This window comes from Zerene cesonia, chromosome 11, assembly GCF_012273895.1.
Source record: "Zerene cesonia ecotype Mississippi chromosome 11, Zerene_cesonia_1.1, whole genome shotgun sequence".
Classification (NCBI taxonomy): domain Eukaryota; kingdom Metazoa; phylum Arthropoda; class Insecta; order Lepidoptera; family Pieridae; genus Zerene; species Zerene cesonia.
Window position 1 is genome coordinate 5,675,345 of NC_052112.1, and position 18,442 is coordinate 5,693,786.

General features: G+C 32.8%; 2 protein-coding genes across 2 annotated transcripts; one reads left to right on the top strand and one right to left on the bottom strand.

Moving 5' to 3' along the window:
- The first annotated feature begins 280 nt into the window (after nt 1–280).
- Nucleotides 281–1,366, top strand: LOC119830395. The gene is made up of 2 exons (XM_038353399.1): nt 281–513; nt 734–1,366. Exons 1-2 carry the CDS (start codon nt 375–377, stop codon nt 1,285–1,287), a joined length of 693 nt encoding a protein of 230 aa, XP_038209327.1. The 5' UTR covers nt 281–374; the 3' UTR covers nt 1,288–1,366.
- A 2,968-nt stretch (nt 1,367–4,334) lies between these two features.
- LOC119830187 (E3 SUMO-protein ligase RanBP2-like) lies at nt 4,335–17,031 on the bottom strand. The gene is made up of 11 exons (XM_038353096.1): nt 16,825–17,031; nt 16,529–16,754; nt 10,612–16,259; nt 10,261–10,403; nt 8,214–9,670; nt 7,841–8,043; nt 7,397–7,732; nt 6,965–7,318; nt 6,101–6,304; nt 5,576–5,698; nt 4,335–5,170 (listed from the first exon to the last, which is right to left on the bottom strand). The coding sequence occupies exons 1-11, from the start codon at nt 16,891–16,893 to the stop codon at nt 5,126–5,128; spliced, it is 8,808 nt and encodes a 2,935-aa protein (XP_038209024.1). The 5' UTR covers nt 16,894–17,031; the 3' UTR covers nt 4,335–5,125.
- Nucleotides 17,032–18,442: the final 1,411 nt, after the last annotated feature.

Below are 18,442 nucleotides of genomic sequence, written 5' to 3' on the forward strand. Positions count from 1 at the left end.
TTCTAGTTATTATTATGTTATTATAGGTGGTCCACAGACCACTTGAGAAACATTTTACGTTTTTTATTTATTTTATTTCTACATACGTTCCGCTTGCAATGTTTTTTTTTAAACTTAAATCTAACATTAAATAAAAAATTAGTGACTCTCCAGGTAATAAATATAATAAAGAACGAGTACGAGATTCTAGTCACGTTTAGGTTTAATATTAAACAATGAAACTGGTTTATGGACTAAAGCGGCGCGGCGCTGCGAGGGGGAGTGACCGAGCACGCGCGAGTCCAAGCGAGGTATGGCGAGGCCGGTTTGCACTCACACGGCCGCAGACGCTCGTTTAGCAAGACACAAGACTGGTCTGAAATTAAAATTGAATAATGGAAGCGTTTATAGATGGCGTAAGAAAGCAGCCGTGCTTGTGGAATCCATTGCATCCTGATTATCGCGAAATGCAGATTAAAGATGAAGCATGGCAAACCGTTGTTGAGCACTATAACAATAGCTCTATACCTAATAGTAAGTTTGTTTTCATATTACTTAAAAAAATATGCTTATAGCGCGCAAAGTAAACTCGGTCTAAAACGCGCTTCCACGATGCAGTTTGAGATATTTACTTTAAATAAAGAGTTATATTCAAATTATACAATAAAAGTATGTTATTGCTACGTAATAAATATTATTTTAATAGTAATGTAGATTTATAATCAAACAAGATTTTAATTTAAAATAATTTCAGTTCAAGTTGCGAAGATAGAATGGAAGAAATTACGCGACAATCATCGCGATGCACTCAAGCGAGCAAAGCTTGGTAAAAACAAATTATTACCTGCGCAAATCACCACCTGGAAATATGCTAAAGCAATGCAATTTCTCGAGCCGCACATGAAGTACAGAATAACAGAAAATATTGAAATGGATCCACCATTTATTAATAATTCCATAAATAAAAACAATGACCATGATGTTTCAACGACAGAAAGTAATGAAAATATAATGAGTAATTCAGCGAAGCGACGCTGTGTAGAGAAAAATAATAAATATCGAGAAGGCAATGATGCTTTAGAATCCTTTTTTAAATGCATGTTACAAAGTACAAAAGTAATGCCACATTGGATGCAAACGCAAGTAAAGAAAAAAATATTTGCTGTTATTATTGAAGCCGAGGAACACCTTTCATCTCAATCTGGGACTGATTTATGCGAATTAAAAGATCAAGATTCCGTTACACAAACAGAGAAGAAAATAAAATGTGAGGTCTTCACGGACGAAAGTTGTGATAATGATTACTAGTTATATAGCTTAGATGGTTTTCACGGTCGTTGTTTTATAGAAAATCCTTGCTAATTTGAATTATAAATGCGAAAGCGTGTTTGTTTATTTGACTTTCTTTCACATCGCCTCGGCCTATGATATGATTTGTGTCTGTAAGGAGACTGGAGTGACACAAGCTACATTTAAGTACGGTGATAATATAACCGTGATGCATTTCTTTGTCTACGCAGGCCAAGGTAGGCCGCGGGAGGTACGTTAGTAACTAATAAAAATCCCATCCCATCCCATTATACTAATTTGTGATATTGTTTTTTAAGTATTTTCTGTTGTAAATGTTATTAAAAATTTTAATTTATATTAAATTTTTTTATATACATACATATATAAATATACATCTTACAGTAGTATATCTGTATCGTATCTGTGTCTAGGCACTTGCATATAAATACTATTAATTAATATTGATGATACCTAATAAGAAAACATAGTATTTTCTTGTGTTTGGTTAAAAAACATAGTGTCAACCTATATGTATATGTTATTGTATTATGTATTATGTTATCAGAAAAAGTATAAACAGGCTCCTTATTTGTCGTAATGTCCAGTATATTAGCATTATTGGAGCCTTAAATATTGGCTAATCCTACTATAATCCTACTAATATTATAAATGCGAAAGTTTGTAAGGATGTGTGTGTGTGTGTGTGTGTGTTTGTTTGTTACTCTTTCACGCAAAAACTACTGAACCGATTGCAATGAAATTTGGTACATAGACAGCTGGACAACTGGAATAACATAAAGGCATATTTAAACCGCGCATTTTTTTGTGAAACCGCGCGGCGCAGCTAGGTACTATAACATAAAACCAGTGCGCTGGTTTTATAGGAAACGTAAAAAACTCACGAAATTTTTCAACAAAGGTCATTTGGCTTTCTTTTTCCGGTAACGGATAAAGATTTTCGTCATTAAAATTAAACCTTATTGTTTCATTATTTAAACCGTTATCCTGCCGTTTCAATCTTTTTTGTTCCCCGTTAATCATATTCTGAAAAAAATGCAATGCATGTTGTATATACCATATATCAGTTTATACTTTAGTATTAAAACCGCTTACATTTTTATATTCTTTGCTGGAACTTCCAAGAACCCCTGTGACAGTCTACAAAAAAAAAATATAAGTTGCTATACAATTATCTAATGTTTGAAATTTATAGGCATTATTTAAAATAAACGAACTAACATCCAGCTTCTGTAGTTTATAAATTTGATATGGTGCTTCACGGCGAAGGCGTAGAATATAAGGATTAAGGAGTCGTATGCGCTTATTATTGGCACCTAAAACGTGTTCTATGGGTATGTACTCATCAGCGGAAGGCTGCTAAGGATAAAAAAAGAAATCTGATTAAAAGGTTATTTATTGTGGCTGCCAGTACTCAATTTCAATACACACCAACATCTTTGACTTTTGAGAATAAAATATATAATAATTTATTGTATATTATTATATAGATTACCCAACTGGTATCTGTATAGCTTTGCAATGGTAACCTTCTTATTAATTTATGTTTTCGACCAAATCACACTGAAATTGATTCTTACCATTGGGTCATTGCACATCTTTATGGTAACTGCGAGCTTTTTCTTACAATGGCGTAGAGAATTATGTTTGAAAAGTTCTTCTCTTTGAAATCTTGCAACGTCATTATTGGCTAATACTTCAATACCATTCTGTTCTTTTACTTTAATTTGTTATGTTCACAAAATTTTGAATTCAAATAAAAAAGTGTGAATAATATTTTACTTACGCTTACATCGCAGCTTAGGAATACAGATCTCAGTTCAAGTTCAAAACTTCGTTTTTGTTTCATATAATCATTTTCATAGCTATTAGTTTGGCAAGAAGTTAAACACATTGCCTCAAGTATTACCATTAAAGCTGAAAAGCGTGCAGCAGCAAATAGTAGGTTGGTATTAACGCAGATAGAAGCAAGGGGCGATAGAATGTTTCGAGTGAAGCTGTTTGGGAGTGAATGAACTTGGATGAGTTATGTTGAATAATTATTTTCTACGAAGAAGATAGCCATATCTTTTTACTATCACTCCAAATTCAGTAGGACCAAATGACAAAATTTTCCTAAATTGGATACCTTAATTCTACAATTATTACACAAGAAGAATGATATATTATCTTCTATCATGAGACATAATATGGTCGAATGATCACGGCGAAATAGTATTACTTTGAAAAATATTTGAATAGAAAAAAAAAATCGATACTGAGGTAGGTTTCGAACCCCCGTATTTAGCCGTTGCAACGACTCTCGGCCATCTATGGTTCCACATCAGTAATGGATTTTACACATTAATTTTTTTCTATTCTTTCGGTTTCATGTGCGTGTAGTACTACTTTACGAGCTATGTAACAATAGAGTTTAGGAACATAAATAAAAAAATATACCGCAATATCGTGACAAAAGCATTACAAAAATAATTATATTGTTTGCAAAGAATAAAATCGTCGTGTTATATCTTTTTTTCTTTATAAATGTTTACCCCTTGATTGACATATTTTGTCATTAAGTTCAGAAACATGCTACAAATACCAATGTTACGGATAGAATTTTGTCATCATAAATTTTATTCAAAAAAACTACACCCGGATATCGAACAGACCAAATCTGTAAAATTTAAGTGTACTGTTTTCCCTTGTTTGACTTATCAAGTGGGTTTGCGAGATAACACCCTTAATATGTAATTGGCCCTATCGATTGATATATTAAAAGCATAGGGTGTTATTTCAAGAAATCTTGGTCATCTAGTCATTTCTGGGGATGGAAAGCGAATTTTCGGAAATCTGTTTTTTTTTTCTGATGAAAAATAACCCCCGCTGTTGCTTTTTTATGCTAATTAACTCACCTATTTCAACAAACATATATGAACATTATATTTTGTTTTGTTTTATTATTTGATTGTTTAATCTTGACGAAGAAGGTTTATTCTTTTCACGTCGTTTACACCAAGAGCTTACACGGGAAAGAGTAAATAATAATAAATAAAAGATAAAAAATTCGAATTAAGTATTTTATTGCAGTTAATATAATAGCATAATTTACAATTCAAACGAGAAAAGGAATATTACTGAAATGTGCTTTGTTTACCCGTTTTTTATACTAAAATATTGAATACCTGGCACTCTGATCTCCGTTTCTCGTTTTTATTGTTTCGAATTCTGAGCTCCTTTTCAGCCTTAATGATCATTTCAAGGAATCGATATTCAAAGCACATGGAAACCAACATATTTTTGCTATTAATTATTGTAAAATAATCAAAAAGACCTGACCAATAAAATCAATAATAATAATTTACACAATATTCATTTATAACATTACATTACTTACTTAAATATTTCCTTTTAAAGGAAAAATCAACAAACATTGATCAGATCTTCTTGTTGATAATGAAAAATATGCTTGATTAAAGCGATAATAATATGATATTACAATAACAACATTACACTGATCGTCAAAAGGTTTATCAAGCTGCAGTAGTTGGAATCGAAAATTGTATTTTAAGCAATAAACACTGGGAAAGATATTAAGCAACGAAAACATGGAAAGTATTTAAAACTACAAAAGTCAACTGCAGCTTGCTACTCAATTAATTTCTATAACGCCTCAAAAAAATTACGTACAGTTTTTCGGCATTTGTCAAAAATAAAAATAAAAACACGCTTCGAGCAAAACATAATACTTTACTACAAGACATACACCGAACTTCACAACCCTTATTATAATAACTACAACTAGTTGAATTACATAGGTAGCTAAAATGACATGACAATAACTACGCTAAAATATTTAAGACTCGGGATCATTTGATACATAGGTCGACGCTTTACTGGTCTGAAAAAAAAATAAAAAAAATAAATGTGATAACAAAATAAATATATTGTACTAGCAGCTCGTCCCGGCTTCGCCCCGGTTGACCCGGGATAAAAATAAGATATAGGTTATGACACTCGTAGATAACGTGATTATTGGTAATTTTTTTTAAATAAAAGGTATCCAAAAAATTATTTAATAATCTTAACAATAATAGATGTGCCCCGTGGATCTCATTTAGCTTGTCAAGATTAAGTTAACACAACGATTATTTTTTAAATCACCTAAACGAAGTACGTTTACATATATAATAAAAACACAGTTAAGTGCTACATCAATTTATTTAGAAAATTAAACTATTGTATCTAGAATAATAAGATTAGTTTGTGGTGTTAAAAAAATAAACTAATATAGAGCAACACTTACCTCACAGCTATCATAGAATTCCATTGTTGTCTGACTATCGGGAAAATAGACTGTAACTTTCTTGTCAGCCGGCGTGTTCCTTGTGTAGTCTATACCTGACCATGAACAGGTGTCACCAATAATCTATGGAAAAAAATATATCAATAAACAAGAAAATATAAGTATGGGTGTCCTAAACTGATATATGATGAATAAGCTAGTTTGGTATAACAATCAAAGGTTATAATGTTATGCAATATGAGAGTTTATAAAACAACTTAATATATTTAAGAAGTCATTTCATATTTCATACATAGAACGACATTATGATTTTAATGTAGTAACAATCGACGAAACAATAGTCACGATGTTCATTTGATTATGATTTGTATTATCTGGTTTAAAGCAATTCTTTTGATTGTCGTATATAGTAGATTTATAGAAATGTCCGCAAAACAGTCATGCAAAAAAAATACATAGAGTATTTACATAAGCTCAATGTGGCTATAAAACGATAAATTTTCTCACGAGTACATATTTTCTCACCTGGAACTCTGTATCGGTATGTATAAGCATGTCGGCGAGTATTTCGCCGGTATTGGAGTCGGTGACGAGTATTTTCGGCGAGCACACGTCGTTGTCGAACAACACTTGCACACGCGCATCTTTGCACGTGCTCTGCGCGCCGTCTTCTTCGATGGCCACCTCGCCGTCGCACGCGTAGTACACCGCTGACTCTTCCTCCTCTTCCTTAAATATCGATTGGACACATTGTTAGACTATTTGGTCAATACTCAAAGTGTAACCTACACTTTGAGTATTTGTGCGTCGTGTGTATAACTTAAGAGTTCCAGCAATAATGTCGAATTTAGCGAGACTTTTCGAATTTAGTTGTCTTAATTTAAATTTATTAATGTAGTGCTAATGTAACAAAATATTAATTTGCCTCATACACATTGCCATAAAATTGAGGTTAGTCTAATAATCTGAAAATGTGTTGTCCATTTATAAGGGGTAAGGGATATTTAATGGATGGGAATAATAGAATGAAGGGGGAAACGAGCTTTCGGTTTATGTTTACTCTATAATTTTTAAGTTTTAAATAGCATTACTATTAATGAAATTTTTAAATATTTCAAAATATAAAGATTAGAAAAGTCAGTAATGAAACGAGATGCGAAGGTTAGAAGTTAAATAGCGTGTTTAACAAATGAGAAAATAAACGATGTATTATTTTGGTAAATCTATAATATTTTTTGAGAAAAATTTTATCTGATGCTTGTCGTAAACCTTATGTAAATATATTTTTATGTTCAACAATGAATACTAAAATCAGGTTATTGTAAATAAAAAATAAAGTTTACGAAAAGATTCTGGCAAGAATAATATTGATTAATAAGTATCTCTTACTTCATTGTAATAATCTTCTGAATCACCAGCATGTTCATCATAATCATGTTCATAATCTTCTTCATCCTCATCTTGTTCTTGTTGTTCTTCAAAATGCACTTGTTTTAAGCCCGCACTTAATTCCGAACTTTGAAAAATACCATTCTGTTTATTATCATTATCGGAACTCCTTTCTATATTTTGCGAACTCGTACTGGATTGACTGAAAGGTGAAGTCAATGAAGACATTGCTTTATCAGCACGTGCACTGTCCTGGAGATGCTTGGGAAGTCTGAGTGGTGCGATACCGCCGGCCGTGTTTTCATTTGCTTCTTTCTCTTTGCGTATTGCTTCCGCTGCGGCTACTTGTAGTTTCTATACACCGAAACAAACACCACATTACGATTGGTAAAAAAAAAATTTCAAGACATTGAAAATCAGAAAATAACTTACGCGAACACATTCAAGTACTTTTTCCTGGAATTTAGTGGCCAAGCTGGCGGACTTGAAACGCACAGCAAGAGTCTCTTGTTCGCCCGCGCTATCAACATAATTAACGCCCGCCCACATCCAAGCACAATCGGAATTCTTCATTGGAAATAGCTCCAGGTCTATGAATAGCAACATATTCAATACTGCTTTATGTACTTGTTCCCGTCTGAGTAGCATACGATATGTTTTTCTCTCTGGATGATACAATATTTTCATTTCACCAATGCCACGTTCTTTCCATTCACGAGTTTTTTCATCGAAGCGATATAATTTACAGCGTTCGCCAAATAGTTTTTCCTGTAATAATGAAATCAAGATTTTAGGAACACTATAATAAAATAGTATGTTTTATGTTGTGTTAATAATTAATATATGATCTGTTAGTGACTTAAATGGAATACATGCCTCGTCTTCCTCGCCAGTGGTAACAACAATCTTATCTGGTAGTGGAACTATGGGCTCATAATGCGGGTCGTATTCATCTTCGCCAGTAGCGCTCGTATTCGACTTGTCGGCTGCATCGTTACCAGGAGGGTTAACCTCCTCTTTGCCGGATGCGCTAACAAAAAGCTGTTGCCCAGCACCTTCCCATTTAAAATCTGCTTTTTCTGAAAAATAAAAGCATTGTTTAGATTGTAGTTTTATTAAGTTCTTGTAGTATTTTTTTTTTAATTTTAAGAGCAACGAAGAATAAATAAATAAACATTTTATGTAAAGTTTATCAGCATTGAGTTTTTAATATTACGATTAAAAATATTCACATGTAATTGCTACATACTTGGAATGGCAAATTCTGTGGTACTCGAAGATAATTCCGCAAACGACAAGCAGACATCAGGTATCTTTAACGCTTCTTTAGCATGGCCACTGTTATCCGATTTATCAATTGGTTTAGTGCTCAAATTTGCTGCTGAGAATAAACTTTTCGCCTCATTAGTGCTTTTTTCTTGGGTGTTAAAAATGTTATGAGCTATGGTAGATTTATCACTAGTTGCGGGCTTTGTAGCATCTTGAGCATTTGGGTTTAAATTACCAAATGAAAAAGTAGAAGATTGGCCAAATATTCCACTAGAAGGTTTAATTTCGTTTGTTTTCAGCACTGTTGGACCAAATAAACTTCCTTGTGATGATCCACTGAATAAATTAACTGGCTTTTGTTCATCAATAGAAAATACTGATTTCACATCAGAATCATTTGTTTCATTGTTTTTATTTAATGCAGATTTAAATATAGACGTATTTGTTGATATGCCCGAGTTCGAGAAGATGTTTTTTTGTGAGTTAGTGGCTCCAGATAAATTTCCTGTACCAGAACCGAATAAATTTTTTGGCTCAGATGATCCAAACATACTTTTAGGTTCATCAGATGCAAATGAAACTTTTGGTGTAGTGTTCTGCTGCTCTCCAAGGGCATTAAGAGCCTTAAACTTAGGTGCGGCCAAAATTGAACTTTTCGCACCAGTAGTAGGAGTCTGTACAAAACCAGCACTTACAAAAGTTACAGGTTTAATTGCACTACTTTCACTGGAAGTTAAATCTGTCGATGGTTGTTGTTTAAAAAGCCCACCAAACATGTTAAGTTTGTTGCCGGTTAATGTATTGTGCAATGTAGAGGGTGAACTATTTTCATTATAGGGACCTGTATTGCCTAATGGTGTTTGGAAAATAGAATTATCCATTGTCCTGTTTGAGGCTGAGGGAGTACCATAGCTACTCAAACTACTTCGTAGATTAACAGCTGATGATTTTATAGGAGTTGATGCATCATCTTCATTCTTGTTGTAATTGTCGGATTGCGATTGAGATTTAAATGCAGTTTGTTCTGCTTTTTCATCATCGTCTTCACAGCCTCGACACCCTTCACATGGGCTTTTATTTTTGTAAGTATAAAAGTTTTCTGGTAACATCAGTTCTTTGGCCTTTTGTTGTTCTTCAGTAGAAGCTTGTATTTCAGATACAAAAATTACATCATCTAAGTCATTTAATTCCACATCTTTCTTTTCTTCTATCTCCCCATACTTATTTTTGATAGCTTTGTCAACCTCCTGTTTAAATTGCTGTGCAATAGCTTTATTTTGGAATCTAAGACAAAATTGTTGAAGTTGTAAATCTCCATCACTATAATCATTGGCTGCAAACAACCATGTTTTCTCATCTTTTGGCTTATATATCACATCCGGAGATAAAACATGATTGAGGCATATTTTATGAACTTGTTCACGGCGCATTAGAATCCTAAAAAATATAACATTATACAAACAACTATCATTTTTGAAATAACATATTATTATTAATAGAGAATCAAATTTCCAGATATTACAGTATTGGTTGAATGTTGTTAATTTCAGTTTTATAATTAGTAACAAATTTTAAATATCGTACATCAAAGTATTCATTCCATATCATCATTGTGTAAAGAAGCGGCCCGTCCGGGCTTTGCTCGTGGTATATCTATAGCCTATAGCAGTCTACTCAGTAATCTTATCTAATGGTGGATTGGTCCAGTGATTACTGAGTGAGTACAACACGAAACATGCATAATTATAAATTATTGGGATAATTAATTGAAATAAAAACTGTCCTATATCTTAAGTTGGACCAAATTACACATAAAATGACAAATTTCATCAAAATCGGTTGAGTTGGTAAAGAGTTATTTGGGAACATACATCATGACACTGGATTTTTATATATTAAGAAAGATATAGATAATTAAGTCTGAAGAATGATGCTAGAGCAGTAAAACATAACGGGAATATTCTTTGGCAATGCGCATCAAGCCCAAAGCAAAAATTATTAATTAAAATTTCGTAAACGATACATACCTCAACTTCCCATTATCTTTGTGTTTCAATATTTTAACAATTCCTATACCACGTTCTTTCCACTCACTTGCAGAAAATATGAATAATTTTGCTCTATGACCATATAGTTCTTCTTCATTTTCTTCACCAGTTACCACTTCAACCTTTAAAAACCGATTAATTAGTGAAAATCAATCATTCATCACAAATAATATCTAATGTGAATTTTAACCAGTTCTCAGTTATTTAAAATTATTTGAGAAAATTAGATTTTTACAAGGAGTAGAAAAAGGAACATTTTAAATGTGACATAACATTCAAATGGTTTAATATCACTAAGATTCATGAAAAATAATGTAATGAAAAAGGTACCTTATCAGGCATAGGAATCACAGGACTGAAATGTATATGAGCTCCTTCATCTTCTGACACATACTCATCATCGCCACTTTCTTCTCCTTTAACACTTTTTGGAGATTTTAGAGGACTCTTGCTTTTCACAGGTGACTTTGGCTTGAATGCAAAATCAAATGTTCCACCCTCTTTTGATCCAAATTTGACTGCATTAGAAGGTGTTGGTAACAAAGCTGGTTTTTGACTATTCTCGTTTTCATTTTTATCTGATTTTATATCTGCTTGAACATCACTGCCATTAGAAGGTTTTTGAAGATTGAGTACAGAGTTTTTGGAATTATCACCAAATGCTTTAATACTGGAGTCATTGTTGGGCGAAATACCAAACTTAAATGTCTGGGAAGCATTTGTATTGAAAAGAGAAGATGTGGGTACATTATTTGTTTCATTAGACTTTTGAGATATGCCAAAAGTATATTTCGGGGTAGGGGTGTTACTGAGTATAGATTTGACTTCAGAACTGCAAGAACCTGGATCTTTTGGACTATTACATGCTGTACATGTTTTTACATCTTTTTCATTTCTAACAAAACATTGTTTGCATTCCCAGGAACCTTCTTTGGGTTTAAATTTATCTCCCCACCCAGATGCTACAGTCTTATTGGGTACTAATTCTTTTGTAGTCGTCAATTGAGGACTGATGCCAAAATTGAATTTTGGAACATTTTCTTTGCTCACTTTAGCGTCTGCCTTGGCTAAATGCGGTTCTTTAGGGCTATTGCAAGCAATGCAATTTACGCCATCGGCTTGATTACGAATAAGACACTGTTTACATTCCCATGTTCCAGGTTTTGCTTTAAATTTATCACCCCACGTGGAATTAACATTTTCTTTAATAACTTGAGGTTTTGGTGATTCACAGCAGGCACATTTAATAAAGCTTTCTAAATTGTTAGTATAACATGCAGTACATTGCCATGATCCTGGTTTTAATTTGAATTGATCCCCAAACCCACTTTGGTTATTTTGTTGGGCAATGTTCTTTTCTTCTTTAGCAGCTTTGATATCATCGCCTAAACGAGATTGCGCTGTTTTAACAGCATCAATAAAGTCATCACAAATTTGCACATTTTTAAAGCGTAAGCAGAAAGTTTCTGGTACTAATTCACCATCTGAAAAATCTTGGGCACACCATGTAACAGCTTTATCCATATTTGGCATTTTTTGGAAAGTCATTTCTTTTGTTACTGCATGATTACAACAAACTTTCATAATTTGTTCCCGTCTCATAAGCAAGCGTAATTTTTGATTATTATCCTTATGTACCAATAATTTTATATTTCCTAAGCCACGCTCTTTCCATTCCTTATTGTTTGCATCAAATCTTAGTAATTTTGCTCTATGCTCAAATAATATTATTTCATCTTCTTCTCCTGTTTTTTGGTCAACTAAAGCTGGTAATGGTACAACTGGTTTAAAATCAACTGTTGGTTCAAACTCCTCAATAGTGTCTGAAGTATTTAATTTGCGTAATGATTCTCCTACTTTAGGTATTTCACTTTTTTGGTTAGACATTGTACTGAAAACATTAGTAAATGGAGAACTATTTGTTGGTTTAAATGTTAATCCACTGAAAACACTAACCTTGGTTGTCACTGGTTCAATGGTTTTCGTTTCCTCTTTTGAAACTTCCGTAACTGTTTTAAATGAAGGTGTAGTACTAAAAGTGAATCCACCAATTACTGTTTTGGTTGGTTGTGATTCCTTTGTTTCAGGTTTTGATTCAGTTTTCGACACAGTTGTGAGAGTTGTAGTGTTAGGTGGTACGATTGTTTTTGTAACACTGTCTGCAATAGCTGAACTTTCAATTCGTGCTTTTTCAAATGTGTCATAAAAGTTTTTGGCAATGTCAACAGATTTAAATCTAATACAAAATTTTTCTAGGATAACCGTCTCTTCAGCAAAGTCATTAGCAACCCAAAAGTATGCCTTGTTTTCATTTTTCATTGGTTTTATTTCCATTTCAGGTATGATTATATGGTTTGCACAAATTTTATGCACTTGTTCTCTTCTCATTAGTACTCGAACTTTTCCTGTCTCATTATGTTTAAGAAGTTTCATCTCACCTATACCTCTTTCTTTCCATTGCTTATCTATAAACCTAAATAATTTAGCACGAGCACAAAATATTGCAGTCTCATTTTCTTCACCTGTAGTAACTTTTACTTCAGCTGGTAATGGTATTATTGGTTTAAAATCTGGACAAGGATCATAATTTTCTATTGAGGTATTGCTTCTTTCAGATAGTGTCCTCGATTTATTTAAACTAGTATTTGGTGAAGACAATGTAAATACCCCATCACCTACAGACTTGGAAGAATTATTCAGGTCTAAGAAATTAGTATTTTGGTTTGGTGTTAAAGTGCCAGGCTTATTCCAACTCGAAAGAATATTGCTGGAAGTAGATGTGGATATATTTGCTGTTGTCATTTTATTATTTGACGGAAAATTAAAAACAGGTGGAGCTGCCAAACTAGTTTCAGTATTAATAGGCATTGGTATCTGATAGTTGTGTGGAGTTCCTTTTATGTGTTTTTGAGGGATTGTCACGCTTAGTATTGGTGCAGGAGCAGAAGTAGTGGGTAGTGGGTCCGAAGAAGTTATCACTACATTTACAGGCAACGATCTAGAGGAAGTTTTACCATCCGAAGATTGTTGAATAACTTTACTTGAAGAAGTAGATGCAGAATTTGCTATTGTAGATGGTACACATGAAACAGTAGGTACATTAGGAACGGATGGAACTACTGCAGGAATAGGTGGTATAGTAGGTGGAATCAAATGAGCAACATCAAGGTACATTTGGTCAGGAGTTTGATAAACACCTGGATAATTAACTGAGGCTCTATTTGGCTCAAACATAGTTGGTGCACCAGGGACTGAAGAATTTTGTGTTAGTTGAGAGTATTGATTGTATAGGTTATATAAATTTTGACCATAAAGATGATATGGATTAGGTGGTACTGGAAATGGGGGAACAATTCTTTGTGTGAATGGAGGCATGACTTGGGGTGCAGTAAATGGCAACTGATTCCCGAAAGTATTTGCATTTTCATTTGACCTGTATTCCTCATCCAAGTTATAAAGATCACTCTCGTTGAGTGTTTGTTCTGAAGATGATTTCTTTAATTTGTTTACTTCTTTTTTGAGTTCAGCAATTTGTTTTTTCAAATCAGCAACATCCTTGCATTCATTTCTACATTCCGAAACTTGATCCTTTACTTGGTCAACTGATATTTTAAGAAGCTTAAATTGTTCCGTCGTATTTTCTATATTTGAATGGATAGTATTTATAATTTGATTTCCTAATTTCCTGTTTTCATCAAACCAATTCTTTGTTTGTTCCATAAAATCATCTATAGTTGCATCCCTTTTTTGAAGATTTTTTATTTGTTTCTCAATTCTATCAAGCAAATTTGGATCAAAATTTGTGTTGTCGAAGACTTGCGAATCTAAAGCTGTACGATAATTTGTCGAATTCATATTTAATAACTGTTTACTTGACTGTTTTGGAGTAGAACTTAGATTGCGACTAAATTGAGAAATGCTTTTAGAGACTAAAGGAACATTTTCAATTTCAAATGCATTCTCATCAGAAGAATATCTTCTATCACCATCATTCAAAAGTGAAACTGATAAATTTTTGTCTATCTTACTAAGATCAGATTCTATAGTGTCAATTAAGATTTGGATATATGAATACAATGGCAATGTTTTGTAAGAATCTTTTTCCTTAATTGTTTCTAGTGATTTGTAAGCATAATTTTTGGCTTTACCTAATAATGTTGCATATTTGGAAATATTTTCGTTAAACTTAGATGTGCTCTTTTCTTCCTCTGCTAGTTTTCTGTATGATTCACTCAGATAGTAAAAACTGTCAGGAGTTGTTAAATCAGATAATATTTCGATAGCTTTTACATACTCACATTCATTATAATGGCTTAAAGCTACAAATAGCTTACTCTCTTGTAACAAAATATTTAAATCTTTATTATCAAATTCTTTGTGGGTATAATCAAATAACCTCTTTGCTGGTAATTTAATAACAGATTTACTTTTCAACTTTTCTAAAAGTGGTATTGCTGAGGTGTAATATAGTTTTGCCCTTGATTCGTATACATTTTTGTCTTCAATTGGTGCAAGTTGAGACAGTTTATCAAAGATACGTCCAAGTGTACATAGCAGTTCAGGGTCTAGGCCATGATTGTCAACACATCTTACAACCTCAATTCCTCTAGTTAGTGTTGAACGAATATCAGTAAATTCAATACCCAGTTCATTTTGACTGAATTTATATGCGCAATCCCACCACTTAATCTGTGGCAGTGAGCACAGCAGGTCTGTTATGTTGGCTGGTATGATAATTGGAGCATCAGCTGGAATATAATTAAATTTACTTTTTTGCTTTTGAGCAGCTAAAGCAGCACTGTATAGAAAAGCTAAAATGTCTAACTTATTTAATGTCTCAGGGCCACAAGTTGTCACTGTTGGTTTAAGCATATCAAAAATAGTACATTTAAAATCACCAAAGTCATTATAATTAATCAATATCCACACAAAATGGTGAAGTGAATTTGGATACTGTTTTTGAGCATCTATATCATATCCTTGTATTTCCACTTTTCTAGGAAGTCTTAAAGACGGAGCATTAAAGAAATTAGATGTGAGATATGAATCTGCTTTGTTTTTGTCTTCTCTAGAAAATAAGTTGTCATAAATTTTATCTTTCCAATTTTTGCCAGAACAAAATTGGGATATTTGATTTAAAAATAACTGGGTTTTATCCTGGTGGTTAATAAAGATGAAGTAACCAGATTGTGAACATCTGTAAGCTCCTTCAATATACCATCGAAATACAGCTTTTTTTTGTTTTTCAGGTGCACCATTAAGCCAGTTAACATTGGGACTAACAGGAGATGATTGCCATGACATGAGCATTAATATTGAAGATAATTTTGTAGCATCATGCCAGTTGAGTTGATCTTTTTTAGCTTTTTTCAGTATAAAAGTTGCAGCTAGGAATGAAAATTGGCCACGGTGATGTTGTAAAAGACTAGCATGAAATTCAGCTAAACCTGGTGTAGGGCCAGCTTTTGTAACAGTTGCTATTGACTGATCATAGTCATTAAGAAGTTCCCTTGATTCAATTAAACTTTTACACTGACCCTGCGGTATCTCTGTAAGACTCAGTGTACAAAGCCTCTCCTTGACAGTCAGAAACAGAAGTTGAAATAACCAATCATTGCTCTTATTGGAATTGCGCTTGAGTACTTCAGACATTATTTCATACCATGCAAAATTGTTCAAAAATGGTGGTCTTTCAAATTCCACATTACAGCAGTGATCAAATGCTTCCTGTGCTTTATTTGTATCCAAATAATGCTTCAATAAGCGAAAATGTAGAACTGCATCCTTTGGCCGAGCCGAAAGTTCAGACTTTAGCAGTTTGGTCAATGCTTCGGGATCAGGATTAGCAATAGTAAGAAGTTTTTCTCTTAATTTAAATGTAACTGGATGTTTTGGAAATGTTGCTTCTGCTTTTTCACACCAGTATTTTGCTCTTCCAGCATCAATACCAGTATCTTCATCTACTAGTAATTCGCAAACTGAAACAGTCATTAAATTATTTATATACATGTCATAGTAACAAGAAAAGAATATCTAATTAAACATGTTTGAAGAAAAAAAATACATTTTTAAATTAAAACATTCAAATATAAACTGTTATGTACCATGGAATCACTACCGATCTTAAAAAAAATGGAAAGATACCTACAATGGAGACAACTAAATAAGTTTATATAAAATTTTAATAGATTCTATAATACTTATCTTTCATATCACTACTCTACCTGAATTGTTAGAGAATACTTACTATCTAGAATAATACTTGTCTGAGCAGGGTCAAGGTCGAGTGAAATTTTAAATTCTTCAAATGCTCTCTCTTTGCAACCCATCTTTTGAAAGGTTTGGCCGAGAAGTTTGTGGGCAGCTGCATTATTAGCTTTATGGGTAAGGTATTGTTCCACATATTTTTGGCAACTTCCGTAGTCGCCCACTTCAAAATATAAACGCGCGATCGAGTAAGCTCTGGCTTTGAACTAAAACCAAAAGAATATTATGTACTTTCATCGTTATATGATTTAAAAAGGAGTAAAAATTGGTACTTACGTCTTTCAGTGATAATTTGGACATTAGTTTTTCCACGTGAACGTCAACATCTTTTTTGTTTTTATACATTTTTTCCAACAAACAAGTACTTTAAAACAAGAGAATCCTCCAATATTACTTTATTTTAAGAAGTAAAACACATGGACCAGAAAACGGAAAATGCTGTTACACTTCATCACTATCTCGAAAGCGCAAAAAGAGTTTCTTGACAGTTTAGCCGTGTGTGGCCGATATAAAAAAATTCAAATTCAAAATCAAATTATGCACATCATAATTTATATGCAACAAATATTCCAACAAAAATAAACATTAATAACGCTCATTTCAATAGTTCAACATAAATATTACAAAAAATGACTGTTATCAAAATTACAATGTAAAATAAATTTAATACATTGTTCCAAGTCTTTGTTTTTACTTATAGCCTCTAGTGTAACTGGCAACATTATCATAGAAATAAATACGTTAATTTAAATGTTCTTAGCACAATTACTCCAAATTTAAAAATAAACAACGTACCCCACCATAGTTAGTTAACACATCTAGTTAACACTGTTTACTAAGAGCAAAAACTAGTTAGTTTTTGTTCGTAGTAGATGAAACATCTTTCGATATATCGATAAAATCCTATCCTATCCTACTATCCTACTATCCTTCTATCCTTTCCTTCTAATATTATAAATGCGAAAGTTTGTAAGGATGTGTGTGTGCGTTTGTTGCTCTTTCACGCAAAGGCTACTGAACCGATTGCAATGAAATTTGGTACGTAGACAGCTAGTCAACTGGAATGACACATAGGCAACTTTATATCCCGATATTCCTACGGTATACGGACTTACGCGGATGAAACCTAGGGGCGCAGCTAGTTTATTTATATTTTTGAAAAATAAAAATACAAAATGACAGCGTTGTTTTTCATGACCGTGTTCATAGTAATTTGCTGAAAATTTATTTCAATATGCTGGATGGGTAGCTTGTAACAAACGTCTCCTAAATTTCAAAACTCTACCAAATTTAAATAGGATGACACGGAAAGCCAAAGATCAGATTTCAAATAAAAGAAAATAAAAAGAATCCTTAAAATCAATATAACCGTTTGGCCGTTGTGATAACATGGACAGACTTAACACAAAAAACATTTTAAACAAACTTATATACCCTGTTGATTTGTGTCGGGTGCAAAATATTTTTTTCAACAAAATTCATTGTTACGGATATAATAGAAATATTGAAATACTGTTCAAAGTTTATGAGTCGTTCGTTTTAGTTCATATGAAAATATAAAATTTTCTGCCACTTCTCCAAAATCAATTAGTTGAGTTGGCAAGATGTCGGACAAGGACTCACTGCCAGAGGAAGACCAGGATCGCTTTTTGAAATTGCATCTCTAAATCCAAAAAAAAATGGATCCAATTTTATTAAGAAAAACAAATATTTAAAGTGCACAGTCTAGTTAATAGTCTAACATATTCGGGCTGCCTACATATTACAAAAAAAAAGATTATACGCACAACATTAAAACTGTAACTATCTTTTTGCGATCATAGATAGGTAAATAATTATTTACACAAACCATACCTACCAAGGTGCCTTATCAGATTTTCTGCCAATGCGATAT

Coding starts and splice junctions, on each gene's coding strand:
- LOC119830187 (XM_038353096.1), bottom strand. CDS start 16,893: ATGTATAAAAACAAAAAAGATGTTGACGTTCACGTGGAAAAACTAATG. Junction 9,671..10,260: donor AAAGATAATGGGAAGTTGAG/GTATGTATCGTT, acceptor TATATTTTTTAG/GATTCTAATGCGCCGTGAAC. Junction 8,044..8,213: donor CACAGAATTTGCCATTCCAA/GTATGTAGCAAT, acceptor TTTATTTTTCAG/AAAAAGCAGATTTTAAATGG.
- LOC119830395 (XM_038353399.1), top strand. CDS start 375: ATGGAAGCGTTTATAGATGGCGTAAGAAAGCAGCCGTGCTTGTGGAAT. Junction 514..733: donor CAATAGCTCTATACCTAATA/GTAAGTTTGTTT, acceptor AAATAATTTCAG/TTCAAGTTGCGAAGATAGAA.